General features: G+C 38.7%; 1 protein-coding gene across 2 annotated transcripts in view; it reads right to left on the reverse strand.

Annotated features, from left to right (window-relative positions):
• Positions 1–1,084: 1,084 nt before the first annotated feature.
• The window catches only part of LOC107098590 (calcium-binding mitochondrial carrier protein SCaMC-1-like), a 15,769-nt gene continuing 5,448 nt past the window's right edge, over positions 1,085–11,405 (reverse strand). Inside the window, exons 3-12 of one of the 2 annotated variants that reach the window (XM_015396350.1) lie at positions 8,110–8,233; positions 7,912–7,999; positions 5,973–6,084; positions 5,717–5,875; positions 5,459–5,611; positions 4,499–4,612; positions 4,230–4,397; positions 4,005–4,152; positions 2,699–2,881; positions 1,085–1,678 (exon numbers count right to left, since the gene is read on the reverse strand). In XM_015396350.1, coding sequence (XP_015251836.1) covers positions 1,668–1,678; positions 2,699–2,881; positions 4,005–4,152; positions 4,230–4,397; positions 4,499–4,612; positions 5,459–5,611; positions 5,717–5,875; positions 5,973–6,084; positions 7,912–7,999; positions 8,110–8,233 — 1,260 coding nt within the window. In that variant the 3' untranslated portion in view covers positions 1,085–1,667. Of the gene's footprint in view, positions 1,679–2,362; positions 2,447–2,489; positions 2,882–4,004; positions 4,153–4,229; positions 4,398–4,498; positions 4,613–5,458; positions 5,612–5,716; positions 5,876–5,972; positions 6,085–7,911; positions 8,000–8,109; positions 8,234–11,405 lie in introns of those variants that run through there. The other variant, XR_001481892.1, reaches the window with a different exon arrangement.

Below are 11,405 nucleotides of genomic sequence, written 5' to 3' on the forward strand. Positions count from 1 at the left end.
AAAGAAAAAAAAAAGAAAAAAATCCTTTCGACAGATGAACCAATAGCAGCGCTTCCTGCCGCAGACAGTTTTCTTCGGATGTCTTTTAGTTGGTTCAAATTACTGATCCTGTTCCGAACAGCGCCACTTTGTGGCGGAGAATAGGAATTAAATGAAAACAGAAATCAAAAACAACTAAAAAAAAAAAAAACATGTAAACTGTGTAAATATTATATAAATCGACAAGAAAATATACAATTAATTTCAAATGTTAGCTTTGGGGCCAAATGTTAAATACATTTCTAATATTTTACAAACTTTACAAAAATTATTTTTGCAATTCCGTCTTTCAATAAAGCTTAAATTATACTGCACCATTTCCCAACACCATCATGTGATGGCTCCTGAGAAAACAAACTGATCCAATTTGAATACAGAAACATAAAGTTCATTTAAATTGACAACTTTTCAACATAAAGCCCGACTCTTCAATCCCTCATACTGAACTTGCATGTGGAGACAGCCGAAATTTGAACAAAAAACTATCACTTCTTTCTTTTGGTTTCCTGCTTCGGCTACGATAGAGTTAACAAAGAACCGTATTAGAAAATGTTTGCATTTAAACTGGAAACTAAATATCTCACAACTTTATAGACAATCACACTAAACAATTATATTTTCTGACTCCAAAAAGAAAAATTATACAGTAAGTATATCTGCTCACCTGCAGTTTTAAGGTGGTCAGAGTCAGATGTAAAACAGCATCAAAGCATGGAGTCATTCTACATTGGCTCAGGCAGTGGTTTGGTTAAAAAGTTGTGTGGAGTATTTTTTTGGTAGGCTTTGGACCCTTGGTACCAACAGAATGCTGTTAAACGCAAACCTGAGCAGTCATAAGCTCTATGGGATGACTGTGGATTCACCTTTATGAACCCAAGAAATCATTCATTTAAAAAAAAAAAAAAAAAACTATGACCATGATGAGGGTTTTGGAATTTTTTTGTTTCAACTTTGTCTCCATAGATAACAGTACTCAATAAATAAACATAATACAACAGTTTTATTATATATCTAGGCAATTTTATTTCTAAAACAAATATTGCGTTCAATAACATCCCTGAGACTATATGAAATGTACATAAGGAGAACCAAGAGGAATTTCAAAATTACTATTTTTATTCAGTTATATTTTTTTTCCCCCAGAAACAGTGCTTTAATATCATGCTTATAATTTAAAAAGAAAACAATCAGTAGGAGTTGACCAGAAAAGCAGCACAGTGCATGCATTTGTTTGCACATACATATTTTTTAAACGGCAATAAATAGAACTTCTTGTTTGTGAAACGAGAAGTTAAACACAAAATTCGTCTTTTAATCCCAGTGATTAGGGAACATTATGTGGCAGTGGCCTAGGCCCAGTCTTTGAATTTACATACTGAACATGTTTTCTGCATAGACAGTTGCAGGGCAGCTCTTCGTAACTCTTTGTGCGTCTTTCCCCGTGTCCAGTCCATAAAGGCAGTTCTGTGTGCGTCTTTTTACCATCGTCTTTTTCCCAGAAGAAGCAATAATGATACTGACTGCTTCCTTTTTTAGGCTCTCACTGTGCTTTGGTAATGTGTGTTTAAGACTCAGCAGCAACCGCCTTCTCCACACCTGCAGGTTCCTTCCACAGCCATCCCTCTTCTCTACATCTCACCTGGTAGAGAAAACAAGGCTGAAGGAATGTAGAGCAGGCCAATTTCCAGAGGTGACTCCTTTTCAGCAAGTACATGCATGTCTCTGCCCATGCAGATCTGTGCAGCAGTGGCAGCCAGATGCCTCTGGTTAGCGTTCAGAAGCAACACATCACTCTAGAACATAGCAGCATCCTGTGCAGATGGAGGCTGTTTATTCATTACTTTATACAGCATCCATTTGTTTTATGTTGAAAAAGCAGGCGATAATGAGCTTTTGATTAATGTCTTCAGCGATTCAAGTCAATCAGCTCCCAGGTGTGGTTTGTAAGCCCAGCAGTGAGTTTTACGTCAATAATTGTGTCCATAATGGAATCATATTTGCACAAAGGTCTTGATAAGCCCATCTGAAAAGTCCTACTGAGTTATGCTCACCCCTCTTTTCCAAAAAACCTCTGGGGCTTTAAGAGTTCAGCCGGATTTATACTGAGGATAAATCACACACAGGTAGGATCTATTTACTAAGTTCCTCCTAAACTCCTTTGGTTGATGGATTTTATTTTAAGAAAATCAGAGGGAAAAAAGCTCCATAAAACTCAGTATACTCCACATTTATGCAGACTTTGTGCTAGTTTATGTAACATTGTCTGTAACATTGGCTACATGTGAACACGTTCTGTGAGTATTTTTGGCAGCATCTGTGTTTGCCCTTTAAGAACAGTTGCTTGCATTTTTCTTTCTATCTGCTGGTTTAGATATGTTTACTTGGAAGCTGCCTAAAGCTAAAATACCTCCATGTTTTCTTAAAAACCAAATGAAAAGACCTAAAAATAAAATGTCCACCCTCCTGCCCTTAGAAATATCTTAATCTCTTCTTCAAGACAAGCTGGTGGAGATGAAAGCAAGACCCGCTGTATTTAAACTATTCATGAATAAAGCCCATTTTTCATGCACTGACATCCCATCTGCACATGCTCGCAGATCAAAAATCACGGCAATCCCCGTCTCCTTAATCTACCCTTTCTGGTTTCCTCCCCTCCTACCCTCAATGTCCACTCCCAGCATAATCCTCGTATATTCGTAGACGACGTAGGACACGCTGACTGCTGGGATGATTTTCAGCAGGTTGGGGGAGATTCCTCGGTAGAGTCCGGCGATGCCTTCCTGCCGAAGGATGTTGTGAAGCAGGGACAGCATTGAAAGTTTAGGGGCCCCTCTCGCTGAGGCTGATGGGAAATAAAACAAAAAGAAAACAGGGTGAATTAAGCCAGATTATTGAAAAACAATGCTTTGTTTATAGAATTACAGAGTCTAGATAAGCATACATTTGTGAAATGTGAATTTAAAAACTGCATTATTAAATATTTGAATCTGGCTGGTGGAAAGTTTGGGTGGTCTTCTAAAAAGGAGAGCGTAGTTTAGGAAGTCCAGTGCTTTAATGTTGAAAACTTTGGATTTTAAATGCAAGTAGAACTGACAATTATGTGTTAACTAGTTCTTTTTAATAGCTTTTTTATTAAAATGAATAAGAAGATAATGAAATGGTTTGACCAATATTAACTACTAACTTTGAAAACTGCATCTTCTCCACAGCAAGAGGAGTCAGCTGAGGAGGCCCAGGACACGCTGGACGGACTCTAGTTTGGGGGGGGTAGAGGGTAGTGTGGGAGTTTCTGCTAAGAATGGCTCCTCTACAACCCGGTCCAGGATAAATGGAAGACAACTTTAGAAATAGTCAAGTACTGGTCTGTACTTGAGGTTTAACTTAGCTTATTTATGGCCAAGCATTCTCCTTTTCCTCCAGATCATCACTCTGCCACCACCATGTTTGACTATCAGCTTTTCCTATGATTTATGCTCATTTTTTTCCATTTGTTAAGAGGGTGCTTTCCTTTTCTCAGATCACAGAAAATCTCTAAATTTTTCTTCAGGATGTTTTATGGTGAATGGGAGACAAGCCTTTGTGATCCATACTTGCAGTCCTGACCTTTTAAATGGCACTGTAATCCTTTCCAGATCATTAGATGCGATTTAAAAAAATATATCTTTTCCTTCCTTTTTTTAAGACGGTGCCATGTTGAGATTTTTTAGATCTTCCGGCTTACTTTATGTTCTGTAACCTTCTTGATTCTACAGGTCAGAGAGTTTTATAGCTGGTTGTTGATAGTAAAGTTAAACTTAAAAACCTTTAAATAGGTTTTCATTTAACATGGTAAGAGTTGGTATTAAAAGCTTTCATCCTTCAATAAATACAGTAATCATCTGAAATCCACCTTTTGTATTTATATTCACCTGATAGGAATATAAATAAGCATTTGGTGAAGTCCACATGCCAGCAGCTTTTCTAACCTTCTGCTTGCATCCGTGTGCGGATCAATGCCAAAGGGTAACTAGCAAGCATCCCACACGTGCTGGAGATGGCGCCGCATCCCACCAACACCATCACCCCTGGGTCGGGCAGGCCTCTGTTCCTGTTCAGCCATGCAAGCTTCAGTGTCTGTGGAAAAGAAGGGTGAGTGGGGTGTTAACAGCGAGGGGAAACCCCCCACACCGACAGCCGTGTCTCTGTCTGACCTCGTACACTGCCAGGTCAATACCAGCATAAGGAACGATGCTCAGCATGTTGGGAACGTAGCCCTTATAGAAGGCTGCCGCTCCTTCCCGCAGCAGGATCTGTTTGGCACAGTCTGTTATTCCTGAGTACTGACCCGTTTTTCTGAGATTGAGGCGTGTCTTCAAAACCTGATGCAACAAACAGAGGAGTGCGATCAATCATTTATAAGCAACCCTAAAGCTGAATCTGTTAATGGCATCCAATGATTCCTTCACATTGAACCCATTACCTCCATTGGGTAAATGGCTGTCTGAGCTGTAGCTCCAGCCAAAGAGCCAGCAACAAACCTCTCATGGACCCTCAGAGTTCTCGTCTCGTCACGGCCATGCATCATGAGTTTTATCTATGCAGAATTAAAGGACATAAACAAGGAGATCATGGTTTAATTTGGGAAATTCAATTGGGGAAACATAACTTTTTTAGTTTTTGTGTGTGTGAGATGATCTCATCTAGGTGAGGTTTGCTGTGAATAAAAGAAATGAAATAAATCACAGAGGGCTGAATGAAATCAAACTGAACTGAAACAAAAAAAAACATTGTGATCGGATGTGATGATGTGAGATATGGTGTATTGTATTTATTCATTAGAGAATAGAATAGAACCATTTCCACAGCTTACTACATCTTAAGATGTTTCAGGCAATAACCAGTTCAATTAAGTTTATTTAAATAGCACCATTTCACAGCAAATGTCATCTAAAGACACTTGACAGAGAAAATTCAATCAAATTATACAAGCAGATTGGTTAAAAGTTCCTATCTAAAGTCCTAACTACTCACTGCTCCCCAAGGGGATGCGGTAAATGCAGAGGTATATTTCTACAATGTGAGATCAATAAAAGTCAATTATTATTAATATCTACACCCTTATAAAGTTTTTTATTTTTTTTATTGAGGCTTCAGCTTCTCTTATTCCATTACTATAAAATTAAAGTTTTGAGAAAAATATTTTGCTGCCGTACTCAGCAGATTAAGTTTCTGCATTTTTTTTCCCTTTATCCTGAGCTCACAGTACATGATACTTCTGCTCCTAGATAGACCTATTTTAACAACATTTGATATATATGGTTTAGGTGATACTATGTAGAGGAAAAAATATATATTTTGTTCATAAATATCTGCACATAAGTTCAGATACAGATAGAAAAAGCAACCTTTAGAAACCAATAAGTGTCTCAAAGGTGGTCACCTGTTCATAAGCAGTGAATTTGATGGCTGTCTCAGGAGCAATTTTCAGCACATTGACTCCATTTCCTCTCCACAGAGACCAGGGTCCTCCCTCTTTCAACATGTATTGAAACCCGCTCAGAGCGTTCCCTTTAAAATCAGAGGAGCCATGTACCTGCCGGAGAGAGCAGGAACAACTATTGTTAGCTGTACCGCTGATTTAAAAAAATCACACATTGCAGTTCAAGATAAAATATTAATTGATACATAGAAGCAGAACCTGTCTGAAGACTTTGAGGCGTTCTAACGGAGCGGTTCCAGTTCTGGATACAGATCCAGCCATGACTCCAGCCATCAGCTGGCGCCACACATACCCAGACTTCCTTTCTTCTTCTGAAAACTCCTCTGGGACTGTAAGCTGCTCGCCTGTATCCAATATCTACTGAAGAAATGTAAAAGTTAGAATAAATTTAAGATGTTTTTTTGTTCCTTGCTAAGATCCCTGTCACTTAAAGAGTTCTGCATGACTGTTTTACCATTGAACGCTTCCAGAACCGAGCCACATCCTCCATGTTGTTCAGAGGGTTGAACAGGAAGTGGTCACGCCACTCATTCCAGTCAATCGTCATGGTACCATCCCTGTCCATGCTGAAGAAAAACAACATTTGTTAAAGGCCACAGTAACGGAGAGGCTGTCATTTAGACACAGATGATCTGCTGGGGTAACAGAGCAAAGGACTTAGGAAAGATAAAAACAAGCTGATGATGAAGGTTGGGACTGTTTTAGGAACTCCTCTGGAGATGATTTCCATCTATCCATCATCCATTTTCCATCAGGCTTATCCCTGCTGGGGTCGCAAGGGGTGCTGGTGCCTATCTCCAGCTGTCAATGGGCGAGAGGCGGGGTACACCCTAGAGAGGTCGCCAGTCTATCGCAGGGCCACAAAGAGATAAACAGGACAAACAACCTCTCAAACACTCACACCTAAGGAGAATTTAGAGAAGCCATTTAACCTGACAGTCCTGTTTTTGGACTTTGGGAGGAAGCCGGGCTACCCAGAGAGAACCCATGCATGCACAGGGAAAAAATGCAAACTCCATGCAGAAAGACTCTGGGCCGGGAATCGAACATAGAACCTTCTTGCTGCAAGTCAGCAGTGCTACCCACTGTACTACTGTGAAACCCGAAGTCGATTTCACAAAGAAGAATTCTCCATAAAATGAGAAAACATTGCAGACATCTTAGACTCCTTGTGTTAAACAACGACAGAGTCTTCAGTCAGCCTACAGTGATCAACATCTACATGTTTGGTTCCTTCAACTTGTATACTAACAGGGATTTTATTTTTTCAAAACACCTTCTGTCTGTCACTACCTGCACTATATGTAGGAGTATTCCCTGGCGCCGCACAATGGCAGCCCACTGCTCCCCAAGGGGATGGGTTAAATGCAGAGATAAATTTCTCCAATGTAAGATCAATAACGTTCACTTATTATTATTATTATTATATTATTATTATTATATTATTATATTCTAGAAAGTAGCTGGTCTTCCCAGTACATAAATCTTAAACTAACATTTATTCCAGTCCAGCCGGTTTACATGCACACTGAATTATTCGATTATTAAACATGCATCTTTAAAGACTGTATAAAGAGAATTCCCCAATTTTCTCCTAAACACATTATAAATGTCCACTTGAAAACGTCTTAAAACCTTTTATGATTGCACTGTGGTGCTATAAGTAAATTTGGGTTTCAATATTCCTATAATTTTTTAAGCATGTCTAAAAGTGTGCATCAATGTCATCAAGTAGCCGCCTTCAGCATAGGCCCGCCCATAGGACTCTTCTGCATACTATCATCTCAGTGCCTGTATTTAGCACCTTTGGCAGATAGCACACACACACACACACACACACACACACACACACACACACACACACACACACACACACACACACACACACACACACACACACACTGAACTGAACATAATTTAAATGTAATATTTAGCACAGCATCATTGCTAAACAGGAATCCATAACTGAATTTAATATGCTGATGAAGGTTCTCAGTCATCCAGGTCAAAGTCATTCCGTAAAAATTAAATTTTTACGGAACTGAATTTAATTATATTTATTGTAGGTTTTTGATATCTATTGCTTTTATCAAAACCAACAGCTACCGCTGTTATGTAAAAATATTTTGGAATTAATATTTTCCCCAATTATATTAAGACAGATGTTTTCCTGTCCAAGTTTGGGTCTCCACAAAGATTTGTTACCAAGCGATTATTCTAGTATTCAGCCGACATAAATTTTGTTCAATCATAAATGAATGAAAATAGGAAAAAGATCAGCCTGATTTTAAACAAGATGGTCCCCATAAGTGTTCTGTATCTTTTTCTATCGTTTATGCGAATATCTATATGTGGTGTAAGGAATGATGTGATGAACAGATTAGACAACAGACCTCAGCAGAATCCTATTGGCATCTTTAAGGCTGATGTTTACACCGATGCTGTGCAGAAAGTCCCGAATCTCCGCAGCGTCGATCTGACCTGCAGTTACCCATGCACAACAATGAAATTAGAAGGTATGGGTTAAAATAAAAATAAAGAAAATAACAGAGGTTCATTAATCTTTAAGCTTTCTCCTTCCAGCCACAGACCGTCATTGTTTCTGTCCAGATTCCGAAACATGATTTTAAGCTGCTTCTCGTGGTTACGAAGATACTGAATGAACTCCTCAAAATCCAGGACTCCATCCCGGTTGGTGTCTCCGGCCTCCACCAACTGAGAGTGGGGAAAAAAAAGGAAAGGTAATAAATGATAGAGGCCAGGCATTCAGTAGGAAAATTACAGCAGGTCAGAGGGCATGCTAAAAACAGAGATTGTCAGGAGATGGTTGAAACAATGCAAGGGTACATAACAGTATCCTAAGCTGTGAGCAACTCACAGGGCTCTGCTCAGTCTTTTATCTTAAAGAGCAAAGAAAAAGACGACATTACGCAGCTACAAAGAGATGGCAATCAACATAAACGTGTCAGGGTTCTGCCCTCGGTTTAAGTTTATATTCTTTGTTGTGCTTTGTCTTTCTTGAGTCACTCTCTGCTGCCCCCTTGTGCCCGTTTCCTTCCCCTTGGCTCCCTTCTAGTTTGTTCTATTCACACCTGCTCCATAGCCCTCATAGCTCATTAGCCCATTCTTTGTCCTGTTCCCCATATATACACCACCTCTGCAGTTCCTCAATGCCGGTTTCTTGTTGTTGCTTGGCTCCCTGTGTCTGTTTTTCCCTGGATTTTTGGGGGTTTTCAGTATTTTTGCTTATGTTGCCTTTGGGGATACCATTAAATCTGCAAACTCACCTTTGCCTCCTCATCTCTGCATTTGGGTCATCAAAAACTTTAACTCAACGGTGACAAAACTGTCAGACAAAGCAAGAAGCAGGTAAGGAGCCCTGGGCCCGTGAGATGCTTCAAAAGATTTGAGCCTGAGTTGGAGGTTCTCCTTCCAGCAGGGCAAAGACTTTAAACTAACAGCCATTGAAAGTTTATACCTTTGCTGCACTGTGAATACATGGGAAGAAAATATCTGTTTAATCCATCAAATCAGACTGAGCTAAATGATCATTTGAATTGTAAAAACAAAGAGAGGCATGTCCTTAAAAAGTGCAGCAAGGGAGCTGAACAAAGCATTAACTCATAGCGGATGAATACATTGCATATCACATAATTCAGATGTTTATTTGTTCATTATTTTGAAAACTATTGTTTCTCTTTTGACTCTACAATTATCCCCAACTTTATGTTGACCTATCACTCCTCCAAAAGAACACATTTAATAGCATTTAAGGTGGAACAGTGGGTAGCACTGCTGCCTTGCAGCAAGAAGGTTCTGGGTTCAATTCTCAAAGTTCGAGAAGACAGAAGCAACCCTTTATTTATTGTTGTTTCACAAAAAGAAACAGTATGGCCTTTAAGAGGCCCTGAAGTTCATCACTGAAGATGGCAGTGAGTATGAGGGATGTGAAAGTAGATCTAGAAGATTCTAATTACAACCCTGATAAAGGCATAGAGAGAGAAGAATCAAGTGGGGTCAGTTTAATGCGTTTAATGCGTTTCCATATTTAGAAACAAAGTCACAGTTGAACAGCATGAACTCTGGGTTGGAAAAAGACGCTGTTAAAGAATAAATATTTTCCTGGAGAAGGAAACCTTTTGAGACCCCTGAGCCTAAATTTAAAGGAACACGTGCCCTACCTGATGAGGTTCAGACCCCACTGGAGTACAACAGACAGTTCAACCTAACACACAAATGTTTTAAATGTCAATGTGTAGAAACACGCGTTATAAATTAACATGAAAATAATAAGCCATAAAAAATCAATGGAAAGTAAAAAAAGAAAAAAAAAAGTATCTGTAAGAATAATAATGAAAAATACATTAAAGGATTTAAGGAGTACAAAAGATAAAGGTCACTATTCTCAGCTTACAAGAACAGCCTCCCTAGCCAGAAATAACCAACATGCTGGCCTTCATATGCACAACTCTACCGCCTTACACACTTTTCACCTGTTCACTCACTTTAGCATGGCACCAAAAAGGAGCAATAAGGAGAAACTGTTAACCTGAAAAAAATAAAAAGGTACCACAGATTGAGAGGGGCTAAACAGTCTGTGTTCACAAAACAGACATGCTACTGATGTTCCTGTACAAACTGTACACAAACAACCCGGAGAGAACATGGTTCAGGGGGCTTTACTGACTAAAAGAGTAAGACATGCACACACATACATAAAAACAAAATTTATATTTCAATTCATATAAAGACTTTACATTGAGTTAAATGAATGTAATTTGATAATAATAATAATAGGGAGCAGTGAGCTGCAATCGTGGGGCATCCGAGGAGCAGTGTGGGATTAAGGGTCTTGCTCAGGGACCCAGAGTGCAGGCTGTGGGGATCTACCAGGTACTTAGCAACTTTCTCAGAGCACGTGCATACTGCTCTAACCACTAAGCTAACACTCCCCCATTTATTGCATTTATGCCTTAACCCTGACAGTTCACCTAATATATTCCTAACCCTGACCTAAATTTAATCCCCACCTTACCTCTAATCTCAGTCTCTATGGTAAAAATGGGGTCTGCCATATTAGGAACAACCATCAGTCCCCATAAGGCCTTTTGGTCATCAGAAGGTTAGTTAATGTACCAAAAAAGTCCTAAATATGTAATATTACAATTATAAACATACCAGCAATTTAACTAAACCTCAGCAAGTGAAAGCATTGATTTTCTTAACACCAACATTAAGCTGTGCTGCAAACACAGCTTAATGTGTAGAATGGGTCCCTGTAGAACTGGGTCCGCTCTGTTGAGGATCAACAAACCCACACCTTCTAAACTTCTATTCATCTAGTCATTGTTGTACACCAATTACAGAGATATTCTTAGTTGCATTACTTTACAGAGACATGCTTAGATGCAAGTTGCATCACATCTTTATTCTGTGTTTGTCATTGACTTTTTTTTTCTTTAAGATGCAACATAACAAAACATGGAAACAATCACAAACTAATATTTTCTAAAGGAAACTTCGGATCATCAGTACTATCTTTACCTTTCAGCTAATATGACTCTAGGGGTGCAGCATTCTATTATTTATTACTTTATTATATGGACGACTCCTATATGTGCCAAAAAAACCCATTAGTATCTACCATGAATAAAACTGTTCAAATTCCTCAAACAAGTTCAGTGGATCTTTCAAGATATGTTTAAATAAAATAAAGTTCTGACATTCTTAAAAAAAAAAAGTGATTTCCTCCCATATTTATCTCAGTGAAGCCTAAACCATTAAGAAAGTCTGAGAAATTCTATTTTTGGGAACTAAAGCTGTGATTTAACATTCTGATAAATAAAAAACATACAGATGTAAAAAAAAAAAAAAAAAAAAAAAAAAA

This window comes from Cyprinodon variegatus, unplaced genomic scaffold (assembly GCF_000732505.1).
Source record: "Cyprinodon variegatus isolate N-32 unplaced genomic scaffold, C_variegatus-1.0 Scaffold792, whole genome shotgun sequence".
In the NCBI taxonomy this organism is placed as follows: domain Eukaryota; kingdom Metazoa; phylum Chordata; class Actinopteri; order Cyprinodontiformes; family Cyprinodontidae; genus Cyprinodon; species Cyprinodon variegatus.